At 36.8% G+C, this 14,258-nt stretch overlaps 1 protein-coding gene and 1 long non-coding RNA gene across 6 annotated transcripts in view; one reads left to right on the top strand and one right to left on the bottom strand.

Annotated features, from left to right (window-relative positions):
* Positions 1–14,258, top strand: part of LOC141986694 (uncharacterized) — a 114,586-nt gene that overhangs the window by 86,363 nt on the left and 13,965 nt on the right. The window lies entirely within an intron of this gene.
* The window catches only part of KCTD8 (potassium channel tetramerization domain containing 8), a 168,461-nt gene continuing 159,212 nt past the window's right edge, over positions 5,010–14,258 (bottom strand). Inside the window, exon 2 of one of the 5 annotated variants that reach the window (XM_074950094.1) lies at positions 5,010–6,502. In XM_074950094.1, coding sequence (XP_074806195.1) covers positions 6,042–6,502 — 461 coding nt within the window. In that variant the 3' untranslated portion in view covers positions 5,010–6,041. The remainder of the gene's footprint in view (positions 6,503–14,258) is intronic. The other 4 variants (XM_074950095.1, XR_012639065.1, XM_074950096.1 and 1 more) reach the window with 4 other exon arrangements.

Raw genomic sequence — 14,258 nt, 5'->3', positions numbered from 1 at the left:
ATCAGTGGGCTTCTCCTGTGGGCCCTGTTTCTGAGAAGGAATGCTGTGATGAAACAGCAGGGAACCAGGGTCAGTAGATCCAGAAATCTGAATACACAAAAGGCGGGATTTCACCCATTGTCACATTAGAATTGATTTCAGTGGAAATAGTTATGATACAACAAATGAAAGATTATGGGCCTGTCATAAATATAAAGGGAAGGGTAAACCCCTTTAAAATCCCTCCTGGCCAGAAGAAAAATCCTCTCACCTGTAAAGGGTTAAAAAGCTAAAGGTAACCTCGCTGGCACCTAACCAAAATGACCAATGAGGAGACAAGATACTTTCAAAAGCTGGGAGGAGGGAGAAAAACAAAAGGTCTGTGTCTGTCGGTAGGCTGCTTTTGCCGGGGATACAACAGGAATGGAGTCTTAGAACTTTTAGTAAGTAATCTAGCTAGGTATGTGTTAGATTATGATTTCTTTAAATGGCTGAGAAAAGAACTGTGCTGAATAGAATGACTATTTCTGTCTGTGTGTCTTTTTTGTAACTTAAGATTTTGCCTAGAGGGATTCTCTATGTTTTGAATCTCATTACCCTGTAAGGTATCTACCATCCTGATTTTACAGAGGTGATTCCTTTACTTCTATTTACTACTATTTCTATTAAAAGTCTTCTTGTAAGAAAACTGAATGCTTTTTCATTGTTCTAAGATCCAAGGGTTTGGGTCTGTGGTCACCTATGCAAATTGGTGAGGATTTTTACCAAACCTTTCCCAGGAAGTGGGGTGCAAGGGTTGGGAGGATTTTGGGGGGAAAGACGTGTCCAAACTACGTTTCCCAGTAAACCCAGTTAGAGTTTGGTGGTGGCAGTGGATATTCCAAGGACAAAGGATAAAATTAATTTGTACCTTGGGGAAGTTTTAACCTAAGCTGGTAAAAGTAAGCTTAGGAGGTTTTCATGCAGGTCCCCACATCTGTACCCTAGAGTTCAGAGTGGGGGAGGAAACTTGACAGGGCCCCATTGAGATGTGATGGCAAAGGGTAGTGCAAGTCTAATGAGGTATGTGTAAGTTATACCTCAGAAGTAAATGAAAACTACAATGTTCTATGGTGTACAAATGCGCATATAGGGGGTTTGATTGCAATCTGATATCTGAACAGTAGACTGGCTGTGCATATCCTAGTGGTGCCAGCAAAATACCAATAGGAAGATGTGTTGATAGCAGACCTAAGGTTGCTAGAGTAAGTTGCTCATTTGTCTTTGAAAAGTGACTTTATGGTTCACTGCATTGGCTGATTGGACCATGCTGAATGTACTTGCTGCCTATTATATTCTTGGACTCTCATTATGATGTCACACCTGACTTTACACTTTGCCTTGTCTCTTTCACCAGCTCTGATTGTGTTCAGTTTGGCAACATCCCAAACATGCCCCTTTCCTTCTACCCGCCCCCTCGCAGCCTCTCCACCATTATTTATTGCTGCAATACCTTTTACACTCTGAATTTAACCTCAGGTACAGAGCAGAAGCTCTTAAGTAAAAGACTGATCATAAGAATGTCCTTAGTAACTATGAAAAAGAGAGGATAGGTGGGTGGAGAAAATAGTATATAGGAACAAAATTGCTTTTAGATAGAAGTTTACAAAGTTTTTCCAAGTCAGATCTTGAACGAGTGAAAATATTTGATGGCCTGTACTATATAAGCTGATGTAGTACATAAACACTGTCTTTACAGGGAACCAAACCAGTGCTGTGATCCTGCAAAGTGCTGAGAATCTCTTCAGAATTTCTGAGTGCCTCCTAAGAAGTGAGTTGAATGCACTCAACATCTCTCAGAATTTACTCAGCATTGTCTCCAGGTTATCAAATATGTTCCAGATGTGTTTTCCAGCTTTTGTAGGAGATTGTGTGTGTGTGTGTGTGTGTGTAAAGTGTACAAAATTTCATACATTAAAAGATCAGAAGGGACAACTGTGATCCTCTAGTTAGGTCCATCAATGGCTATTTGCCCGGATAGGAAGGGATGGTGTCCCTAGCCTCTGTTTATCAATTCATGTGGTGTCCCGTCTCCAGCATAATATATCTAGCCAATTGTGTACCAAGAGAAAAAAATTCTTCCTGACCCCTGCAGATGATAGTCTGAAACCCTGAAGCATGAGATTTGATTTTAGTCATTGTCTTAATGCAGAGCTACAAGCATTATGAATATGTTGAGGGCAATGCAGGCAATGCCATTGTCCCCATGGCCCTTCGTGGAAGGGGATGAACAGGAGGACTCATAAATTCACAGATTCCAAGGCTAGAAGGGACCAACCAGCCCAATTCCCCACCCACGTAGATAGGTCATATAATTTTGCTCAGTAAACTGCACAAAAGCGTATATTTTAGAAAGATTTTGCCTTAAAAACGCCAAGTGATGGTGAGTCCACCACCTCCTCTGGCAAGCCGTTCCAATGTTTGTTTACCCTAACTGCTAGGAAATTGTGACTTATTTCAAGGTTGAATTTGTCCCCCTTCCAGCATTGGATCTTGTTATGTTTTTTGTCAGCAAGTCTGAAAAGCCACCCACTATATTTTCCATATGTAAGTATCTACATACACAGTGATCAAATCACATCTCAACAGTCTCTTCAATAAATTGAGCTCCTTAATCCTCACATTTTAAAGCTTGTTCTCCAGCTCCTGCCTGAATCATTTTTGTGGCCCATCCTTTGAACTCTCCCCAGTATTACAACACCCCTCTTGAAGTGTAGACGGAAGAACTGGACACAGTGTTCTAGTAGCTGTCTTACGAGTGCTGTTTACAGAGGCAAGATAATGTCCCTACTTCTACTTGATATTTCCCTTTTCATACATCCAAGGATCTCATTAGCCCTTTTAGCCACAGCATTGCACTGAAATCTCATGTTGAGGCGATTATTTATGATGACCCTGAAGTCCTTCTCTGAATTAATGCTTTCCAATAGAGTCTCCCATCCAATAGGAATAACCTGCATTCTTGGTTCCCAGATGTATTAACCCACATTTGGCTGAATTAAAATGTATTTTTCTGGTTTCTGACCATTTAACCAGGTAATTCAGATCACTCTGTAACAGCAATTTATCCTCCTAATTATTTACTACCCCCACCAATCTTTGTGTCATCAGCAAACTGTACCAGATAAGATTTTAAATCATTGTCTAGATTGTTGATAAAAATATTAAATAGAATTGGACTGACATCTGCTCCCTGTGGGACTCTGTTAGAATTTAGAATACCATTTAAAATACCATTATCCATGACAATATCTATTACAATACCAAATAAACTGAATATAAATCACCAATTATTATAACTTAAAATTTATTAAATCCTAATTTTAATATAAAATAAAGCAAAAAGAATACATAAAATCAAAAATAAATAATGAAATAAAAATTAAAAAGTTGAAATCAAAATCAAACATTTTGATTGACCCAAAACAACTTTATTTAATTTGATTTTGTGGAAAATTTGAACATTTTATCTTTCGTTCCAATTCAGTACAATTGTTTTTTAAAATGTCAGTTTCCCATTGAACAGAAATTCCAAGTTTTGACCCGCTTTATTTGCGGAAGTCAAGGATTCCTCACAATGAATGCCTCACTCGTCGAACACTGGGGACTCTAGTTCAAGCACTTCGACTGATCTAACTGTGGCAGTATGGCACAGAAAAAGATGGTCTCTCCGGACAACAGATCTCATAGCATTTGGGGACAGAATTTCGAAAAAGAAATTCAAAGAGTCCATACCTGGGGCCAGACTTTCACAAGAATTTGCCCCTATTTAGGCACCAAAATAAGAAGCCAGATTTTCAGAAGAGCTCAGCACACCAGATGAGTTCTTTTGAACATCTGGCCATAAGTTTCACTACTGGAGCTATTCAGAGCTGAAGTACTTTTGAAAATTTGGCTCCAGTTATGTGCACTGAGCACCTGAAAATCAGAATGTGGGGACTTTTTTGAAAACATTGTTCTTATATTTTTTTTGATGGGGTGCTCTTGGTATTTTTGTTGTTTTTTTTAATTTTTTTATATATATGTTGCTATGTATTTATGTTAGAGAAGGCAGGGCCAAAGAAATGCATCTTGCACTTGGAGCGGAAAGCGAGGAGGCTTGTGATGGGTCTTAGTTCCTGGGGGAGTTCATTTCACAGTCCCGGATCAGACCCCAAGAAATCTCTGTCTCTTGCACAGAGCTTTACCTTATCGGAGAGAGTTCCATTGTGCCAGAGGAGTGTACTTGTTGATCATGATCTTCATCCTGGAGCTCTGGATGGGCTTTTAGACATTCTGGTTCCAGGTCATGGAGCACATTAAAGATCATAACTAAGACCTTTAACTTGATAGTTACTAGGTTTACATAGTGATTATGCCTTCTGAAGGAATGAAGTGGCTGAGCTGCTATCAAGAATATGCAATTTTTCATAAAAAATTACCTATATCAGAGGACTTATAGGCTGCAAAGGTGATGGGGATGATCCTGATGTTTACAATCCTTATTTACTAAATCTAGCTGAAATGATCATTAAGAACAGAATTATGTCTTCTTACATTGCTGTAAGAACATCTATATATCTTCATAACTATAACTATATATATTATGATTATAATAATAATAGTAATAATTTTTAAAGATTATGCACACATTTGCCAATTCTTTAGTAGCTTTCCTCCAAGCTCCAGCAACACTTGTATTGATTCAAAACATGTTTGTTTTAACCAGAGACTTTGTGTTATATTGAAAAAGATATTGATTTTCATATCTGGTTTATGAATTCAGTTTTTGTCTACTCTAGAGTTGAATATTCATACTAACCTCATCATTTGTAAGTGTAGTACACCCTATTATTGACATTTTGGAATCAAATATTTTAAGAGGAGTTTTCCAATAGCTGTCAGAACTGTTTTCTGTTTGGTCAGTTAAAATATTATGTTAGTGCACTCCCGGTTGAGATCTTTAGCATAGCTGGTTGTGTGCTTTAAAATCAGTACCGTGGCTCTCTTGATCTTACTGAGTCTCTGTTAAAAACTCCAATTAAACTCCAGCACCCAAACATTTACTCACCGGCTGTTGAAACATATTTTCTTTGTTTTTGTTTTTTTCAATAACAGAGAAGAAGTGTTATGGAAACACTGCACAAATTGTAACAATTAGCCTTAGATCTAGTCAAAGAAGACAACGATAGCCAAGAAAATCTACCAGATGGTTCTTTTTAATAAATACATTAATGTCTTTTTTATTTTTCTCCAATTTTGTTGGCTAACATGATAACAGAAACTTTCAGACCATCAAACCAGTTTTAACAATCTGCTGTTAAGCTTGCATTTCACAGAAATAGTTCTGACAAGCACTAATAGATGAATGTTGGTGCAATAATGAAACAGTATAAGGCATATTTACACCATCCTTACATACAGAACACTGTACACACAAAAAAATCACAGATCTGGAACAAAGCAAATTCAATCCCCAAGACATTTTACGCTTATAGGCTTGGCATTAAACAAATATTTACCCAAGCAACAGACAAACCTCTTGTTCTTGTGTGATTTATTTGTAACATTGTGCTCATGCAAAATAGATATTTGCTTTATTGCATTAACATTGAAAGAGTATTGGGATTCAGTTCTGTAACCAGTTCCATCAAATTTAAAACCCTGTTTCTCTCCATCCATAGCAAGGTTGAATCATTTTTACTGATGACATAAAGTGAGCAGTGATCTGATGATTGGGTTTTTTATCTGATGAGTTACAAAATGACAATGAATCCCAGATGATTATAGTGTGAAAACCAACTTTCTTGATCATGCACATTTTGTTTTACTAATATAAAATGGTTTAGACCAGATTCATCTTGTATTTCTTTAATTTTTTTTAAGAAACCATGTACTATCCAACATCCACTGTTCACAGAAAGAAATAAGAAGCAGGAATCACTCTGACTGCAGAGTGGACCATAAAGAGGACAGCAGTAGGATAGTGGCAACTTTAATAAACAGCAAATGCACCAGAGATACTTCATGAGAGAGGCAATTAACTATAACCCATATTTTTGTAAGAGTTCAGACTGCCATGGCCGTTTGCGCTCTGGAAAGTAATCTGGAATATGGATTTTTTTAAAATCTTGAATACATTTTTTCATTTCTTCTTCAACACTCAGCTTCTCACATACCTTCTTTTTAGAAAGATTTGTTTCTCTAGACTTGCTAATGAGAGTTTGAAAGAGTTCACTGTTCCTGCGTTTGTCTGGTGGTGGCATCCACTGCACTGGGGCCTTCTTTGATGGACGATCCAAAGTTAGAGTATTTGGCTGGTGTGCTGTTGGCTGTTGGGTGCTGGCAGCATTTTCTTGAGGAGTGCTAGCCTCTGAATGGCTGTCACAACTAGAGGTGGACAACTCATTGCAGGAAGTCCCACTTTCGCTTCCTTTGTCTGTGACTTTGTCATGCTTCCTTTCTTCGTGTTCTTGTTTGGGAGACACTGTTCTCTGAGGTGGTCCTAAAAAAAGGGGGAAAAAATTGTAAACATTAACTAGACAGCAGCTTAAATAGAATATTGGCCTCTGTTTTTACAGTTTTTAACACTATTTTGTGATGCACTTTTGTAAGCTATAGGTCAAATTCTTAGCTGGCATAAAATGGTGTGGCTTCATTTTATTTGCTTGCACTATATCATGTTATCCCAGCTGAGAGTCTGGACCTATCTTTCTGTTCAATAGGAAGCTAACACAATAGTCTCCCTACTGAAATATATTTCTATGTCAAGAATAAATTCTTCTCCTGGATTCTTCTGCAGGCAATGAAATGTGCATAAATCCCTCCAGGCATGTTTAAATGAGCTATTTTGCCATTATACTCCAAATAGCTTATTATGGAAAACTAGATGGTTGGAGTATTAGGAGAATAATGCCATACAATTTGCAAAACTTGTCCTTTTCTTAAGTAAAAAAGGTCCTAGGGTTCCGGTTATGTTTTAGGAAACTGGGTTATTTTGTTCTAACAAATATCCATTAGTCATGTGTTCTGTAGATTGCACCATTGCTCTGAAGCACCAGACTCAAAGTAATACTATTCTATAGGCAGCATCATATGTGCTACTAATGGAGAGTCTCGGGGCCTGATTCTTATCACACACGTGTTTAGTATTAGTGCATGTGAGGTCTACCACATCTACAACATCTCCCTTGGGTTGTTTACCAGAGAGGCAGAAGGGAAGTTTTGTAGGTCACAAGACTTCATAGTAGAGTTGGGTGAACATATTTTTTTGCATGGATATTTGCTCAGATTTTAAAAAAAATTGAATTTGCTTTGCTTGTGTTCTTGCCCCCCTTTTGTGTTTGCTTTCCATGTATGTTCTATCAAACAAATGTACTGACAGAAATGATTGATAAAACTATCTGTTTCAAGGCAATATTACAAAATATTCATGGAAAATGAACATTGGATTCCTAAATGTAATTACTTGTCCTGAAAACCTGATTCGAAGAGCTACACTCATCCAAACTGGAAACAGAAACAATCCCTTGGGCCCTATATGTTCAACCATAACTAACCAACACAGCTCAAATATGGAATTTCAGATAATGAATATTTCAATGAATTATCCACAATCTATAGACCAAGAATTATTAGCTGAAAATATTCTCTAAACAATTCTGAAAAAACAGCTGCTCACGGAAAATTCACAAACAGAAAAAGCCACACTATCTGAACAGGTTATGGAAGATTCTCTCAAGCTCTGTTTCCTACAATTAAAAAAAAAAAAGTCAAGTTGGAAACACTAGAAGAATTGTGATATTACCACTTATTCATATTTTACTTTTCAGGACAGACATTTATTTCTTTTAAACATTCATAGATCAGACTCAAAAGTAGGGTGAGCATATTCAAATCCAAATTATTTGGCTGCTTCCTCTCCAGATGCACTGGAGTTGGCTTGGAGATTTTCTCTGTTTAGTGTATACCCTCTCTGAGCTTCTATAATTTAGCCTATTACATTTATTTCAAATGCTGTTTTTACTGTGTCTACAGTAGTGAAACTGGTAATGATCTTTCTCCTCCACTCACAGTTCTTTTATTCATACAGTATATCTCCGTTTTTTTTCTGTTTGTTTATAAATAGATTTGCTTTTACAGGAGATTGTTATACTGCAGAGTTCTCATAAAAGTTGCAAGCATATGCATAGATCATTAAGACACTACAGGTTATCTATTTTTATGAGCTATTAAAAGGGTGTTAGGAGCAGAAGAATCTTATTACCTCCACAGTACAGAAGTTACAGCTGAATATGACACACATGGAAAAATATACAGATGGAAATAAATATCATGATAATTTGAAAATAAAAAATATTCAACACCTCACATGTGTCCTAGATACAGTAATGGAAAACCTATCAGGAAACAAATAATTCTGTTAAATACACAGATTAGACAAAGCGTTAGCTAATAGAGCTGGTCGGACAACAATGATTTTTCCAGCACTTTTTTTTTTTGACAAAAAATGAAACACTTCTAATAAATACTTGGCATTTTTGTCAAAAAAAACCCAAAAAACAAAAACAAATATCAAACTCTGATATGTTTTTTAACCAAAAAACATGTTGGTTAAAACTGGAAGAAAGCTGAGTTTTGATTTTTTCAATGATAACCTGAATGTTTTCAACGAAAATGTTTTTGTGGAAAATTGTTTTGTCAAAAAGCCATTTTTCATCAAAAAAAAGTTTTGACAACAGCTGAGGATCTGCTCCCAAAAGTTCATCAATTTTTTAAAGAAATTTATGTGCAGAAAGTGTTAGGGTGAAAACCTGGCCCCATTGAAGTCAATGGCAAAACACCAATTGACTTGAATGGGGCCAGGGTTTCACCCTGATCTTTCTATAGTGGAAACATTATATGGCTCTAAATCTAATTTATACTAAGACTCCTTTACACTATTCTGAGAGGAAAGGGATCTTAAAGTGGGTATGAATGTTATTAGGGCCCTTTCACTCTGTCAGGGCAATGTAAAGGAGCGTTAGCATAAAGGAAAATCGGGACCATAAATCATTACCCTTCTGGTAATTCAAAAATGTGAAACAGATTTTGAGTTTTTAAAAATAATCTTTGGGTGAAACCATGTTAAAAACATTCAGCCCAAAAGGAAAATCTCTGAGAAAGTTTGAATATGTGAAAAGAGGGGGTTATAGAAAAAGCCCAACTGTGACCTTCGTGTTTGCTCTCACTCAAAAGCTGTAATAGTAAAGTGCTTAAGGAATCATTGTAGAGAAACTAAAGGAAATGGTGAGAATCATAAAAATATCATGAGGATTATGAAAATGGGCAAAGGCAAAATATGTCCCTTGATTTATTCCATTAGGTTTTATTATATTCAAATGATAAAAGGACAAAATGATTTTTCCATAATAATTATAGTTCTGTATTACTGTACTCAGCACAGGGGAGAGGGATCTCACTTGCCTAACATCAACGAAACCTTTGATAGTGGTAGTCAGCTCTTCTTATTATGTGCAGAAGTGTTCAGATGTTCAGGAATGTTTATTTGTTGCTTGAACATATGGACAGTTCAAAACGAGGAGTATGTATGTGATTGCACACTTGATGAAGCCTTTTATTTTAATTTCTTTACCTGCCTTGGTATGATAAAAAGACTCTCAAATGTTGCTGCAGTGGGCACAATTCCTTCAGGGGAAATTACCCTTTTATAGTGTTAAGCTCAATGGTGTGTGAATGGTTATGTGGTATTTGAAGTGAATGAATCAATTTATCTTTAAGATTAGGACCACATGCCTGTGAACGATAAGTGCTTTGTATCAAAAGAAATTTAAAAGAAAAACTTGTGTCATATTTACTCCATCTGGTGTTAACCTGGAATCAAGACAGTCTTTACAATATCTTTTACCTAAACATCTTTTTTAAAAGGTAAGATGACATGGGTGATAAGGACTCCTTGAGAAAAGTCATCTGGGTGGAGATGTTCATTCATTCATTTCCAATTACCACCATGTACCTCTTGATTTATACATAGTAATCCTGTCTAGATATATAAAGAGGGGAATTTATTTGGTATGAGATAAGACATATAATGAACACCATTATCCAATCTAATCTTTTCTTCAGGATATCACACATGCATATTTTTTTGGATGTATTGCTTTTCCAAGAGTGTTTTTTATTAGATATAGCATTACCTACAGGGGAAACACTGAGTGAAACTGTTTTACTGGCAAGTCACCATCTTCCAGGGAAATCAACAAGTAGTCCAAAAACTGTCTAGTTTTTATGTCTTATTAGTAATATGTCTGTAATTTTTTAAAAAAAATATTATGGCTATTGTGAAAAATGCCATTTCCTGGCAAGTAGGTTACACAAGGCAAGCATAAAAATAAGGGAAAGCTGCAGCATTGCACATCCAACCAAAGAGAAAGGAAATACATTGAAGATGATTTACTGGGAAGATGCAGACAGCCAGGACATTGACATGGTATCTCCTCCCAAAATGGTTTCCTACACACCCCAGAGGGTTGGGAGAATACTATTTGGAAGATACAAAAAGAAAGGAAATGAGGGTGGGAAAAATGTAAAAATAAACCCACTTAATATAGAAACATTGAAAGACAAGTCAGGAAGAATCAGCATCCACCAATGTCTATCTACTACAAGCACAAGAAGTGCATTGAATTCAGCACACTTGGATCCTAATTGACAACCCTAGTTTAGTGCTGTAGAGCAGTATTTCCCAACGTGTGCGTCACAACCCCTGGGGGGCTCAAAAAAGGCAAGTCGTGGGGGGTAAGGTTATGAGACATTAAACATTTTATTACAAACTAAGCAAAGAAAACCTTGCTCCCCTACTCTCTGCATGCCCTTACTCTTGAAGGTTAAGTATTCCCTGTCTAATTCTCAAAACACCCATACAAATAAATTAGATACGCTTATTGTCATCATAGACACAAATTTTATTCTTAGTTTTCTAGTAAACAGAAGGCGGTTGCAAAATTTTTGACTTCGAGAAAGAAGTCACCAACCTGAAAAAGACAGAGGACAGCAGCATCTCTCCCCAGACCCTTAGGGGAAATTCTTTTCCCATATCAAATTTGATGATAAGGTTAATCATGTATATGCAAGTAGAGCTGGTTGGGAATTTTCGATTAAATGTGTTTTCATCAGAGAATGCTGATCTGTCAAAACTGAAACTTTCACAGAAACATTTCTGGTTCCACAAAAATTCCATCCAGAAAGTTTCCCAGGTCCAGGATAGAATAAGGAGACCCACGCCAGCATAGCTCTTGCTGAACTGGAGCAGTGACTTGAACCTGGATGTTCCATGTCCAAGTGAGCTCGATAACCACTATGCTATAAGTCAGTCTCTCTTTCTCTGAACCAATGAATATTTCATTATTTATCCAAAGTTAGATAGCTTCAATGAGAGAGCCTGAGAGAAAGATGTGGGAGGCCCAGATTCAAGTCCCTGCTCTGAATCACCACCAAGGTGAATGCCCTAAACACAAGGCTATTGGCGATTCTGGAATGGCAAAAAGAAAAGGAGTACTTGTGGCACCTTAGAGACTAACCAATTTATTTGAGCATGAGCTTTCGTGAGCTACAGCTCACTTCATCGGATGCATACTGTGGAAATTGCAGAATACATTATTATATACACAGACACCATGAAACAATACCTCCTCCCACCCCACTCTCCTGCTGGTAATAGCTTATCTAAAGTGATCATCAAGATGGGCCATTTCCAGCACAAATCCAGGTTTTCTCACCCTCCGCCCCCCCACAGACAAACTCACTCTCTTGCTGGTAATAGCCCATCTTGATGATCACTTTAGATAAGCTATTACCAGCAGGAGAGTGGGGTGGGAGGTGGTATTGTTTCATGGTGTCTGTGTATATAATAATGTATTCTGCAATTTCCACAGTATGCATCCGATGAAGTGAGCTGTAGCTCACGAAAGCTCATGCTCAAATAAATTGGTTAGTCTCTAAGGTGCCACAAGTACTCCTTTTCTTTTTGCGAATACAGACTAACACGGCTGTTACTCTGAATTCTGGAATGGGTCTCTCTCTTTCTCACTCTCACACACCTGTTTTTTTCCCACAAAAAATGTCAAAAGGTCTTGTTTCCATTCTGCTTCGTAACAAAAACAAATTCCCAAACCTCAACAATGGCCGTGGAACAGAATTCTCATTTTCCAGCCAACCCTACATGGAAACAAGAATCACCACAGTCAAGGATCTAATCACATTTACACCCCAAGTTACCTTTGATTTCAGTGGGAGCTTCCAGTTACTCAGCACATGTGAAAATCAATCCACTTACGAAGATGCTTGAATATGAATTTAAGACATCCATGTCTGAGAATCTTGGTCCTAATATTTTGTTTTAAGAAATCTTTACTCAGAACTTGTATTAATTTTTTTCCTGCTTTATTGTTAAAGGTCCTATTGTAATTTGTTCTGACAGTATAATCACCACTCTACAGTACACAAAAATCAACATCGTCCTTATTGTACCCTTTTTCCTATTTTTTTAAAATATAATTTCAAACAATTTTTATTTGTTAATTTTTTCAGTTCCCATGCTGTTTTCTCACATTTTTCTTTGTTAGCTATTATTTTACAAGCCCTAGAAAAAATGCCTAATCTTCACCACCCACTCTTCCATTTTTTCATAATTTTCTTTCCTATGAACATGTGTAACAAAATTATGTTAATATGAACTTGCATCATATGTCAAAACATGCTAACAGAGACTTGGCAGCACACCAAGCATGGGCTCTGGTATTAGAAAATGGCTCACATTAGAGAAATCATGCCCTAGATAATGCTGATCTTGGCAGTCTGTATAGAGTGTTACATTGTACTAATGACAGTATTGTGGGCAATATGGAAAATGCAAAACAATGGGAAATGCACTCTTGAATCAAATTCCTGCAGTACATTGAGTTATTGAGAACTGATATAGAATTAAATCAACTGGAAGAAATAGAGGCCACAGTGAATTATCTTCAGGATTCAAGAACTAGTAACAGGGCTATAATTCACAAAATACCCATCTTAGATTTGTGTAGTTCTGTACCCGTAATACAGGCCCCCTGGATATTGGCAATTTGTCAGTCTGCAAGGATCCTGTCATAGGGTCAGAAATTTCTGCTGAGAGCTTTTAGTGTTTTACTAACTACTGAACGGGGACAGTCAAGTACTGCGATTCTTTAGAACTTTCATGTCACTAGCTTGAAATACAATTCAAACCAATTATTTCAACACTGGTGATGCTATCCATTTCTTGTTTATTATCATTAAGGTCTTATATATAAAAAATAAAGAAACAGAATATGAAACCAATGGGGCATTACATCCTAAAATACATAAACATGTGCCAATAACAACATGTGCCAATAACTATAGGTCCAAATTGCTAGATTTGCTTTATAGATTGTTCAGCACACATCCACTCTGGGTAAACAATTTCTTTCTCTTGATTAATTTTGTAAAAACAAAACCAAAAAAAACCACCCAATTTTTATGATGTATATTTTGAATAAAAAAGGATTATGTTAAAATATGTGAAGTTACTGCCTTTAAATGACAGAAAACAATTACTGAAAGCCGAAAGGATGTATTGTACATACAGTCAGTGTGCAAATAGTATTCTATCCTCACATAAAAAAGCATATGTGTTAAGTTCCAAAATGTGTCAATCTAATGTATACAAAACCCCCAAAGACTAAGGTCTGATTCACTATTGTGTTGTTCCAGTTTTACACCTCTATATCTCCTTTGAAATCAGTGGAGTTACACAGGCACTAACCTGCAGTAACACAGTGACAAATCAGGCCTGAAATATTTAACAGAAAGACACACACATTTGCAGAAGAAGGGAAGAAGCTGAAAGATTTGCAGTAACATAGAATTAACAGAATGTAAGGAAAAGGGATTATGGATCACCATTAAAAGTCAACAGTCATCGAGCTACTCCACAACGATATTTGAGGTATCACAATATTTCCTTGTAGTTATATATACTTGTTACATGGTACCTGAAGGTGACCCAGGCACACAGGTCCAGTACAAGGCCTCTGCACCAAATAAATCCCACTTAAGGAATAAAAATAGGGCCTAGATGGGACTTATTATTACTATTTGTATTTCCATAGTGCCTAGGATCCCTAGTCTTTGACCAAGACCCCATTGTGCTAGATGCTGTACAAACACAGAACAAAAAGATGTTCCCTGCCCCAAAGAGT

The sequence above is a fragment of the Natator depressus genome, chromosome 4, assembly GCF_965152275.1.
Source record: "Natator depressus isolate rNatDep1 chromosome 4, rNatDep2.hap1, whole genome shotgun sequence".
In the NCBI taxonomy this organism is placed as follows: Eukaryota; Metazoa; Chordata; order Testudines; family Cheloniidae; genus Natator; species Natator depressus.
This window is presented reverse-complemented; position numbering and strand designations above follow the sequence as displayed.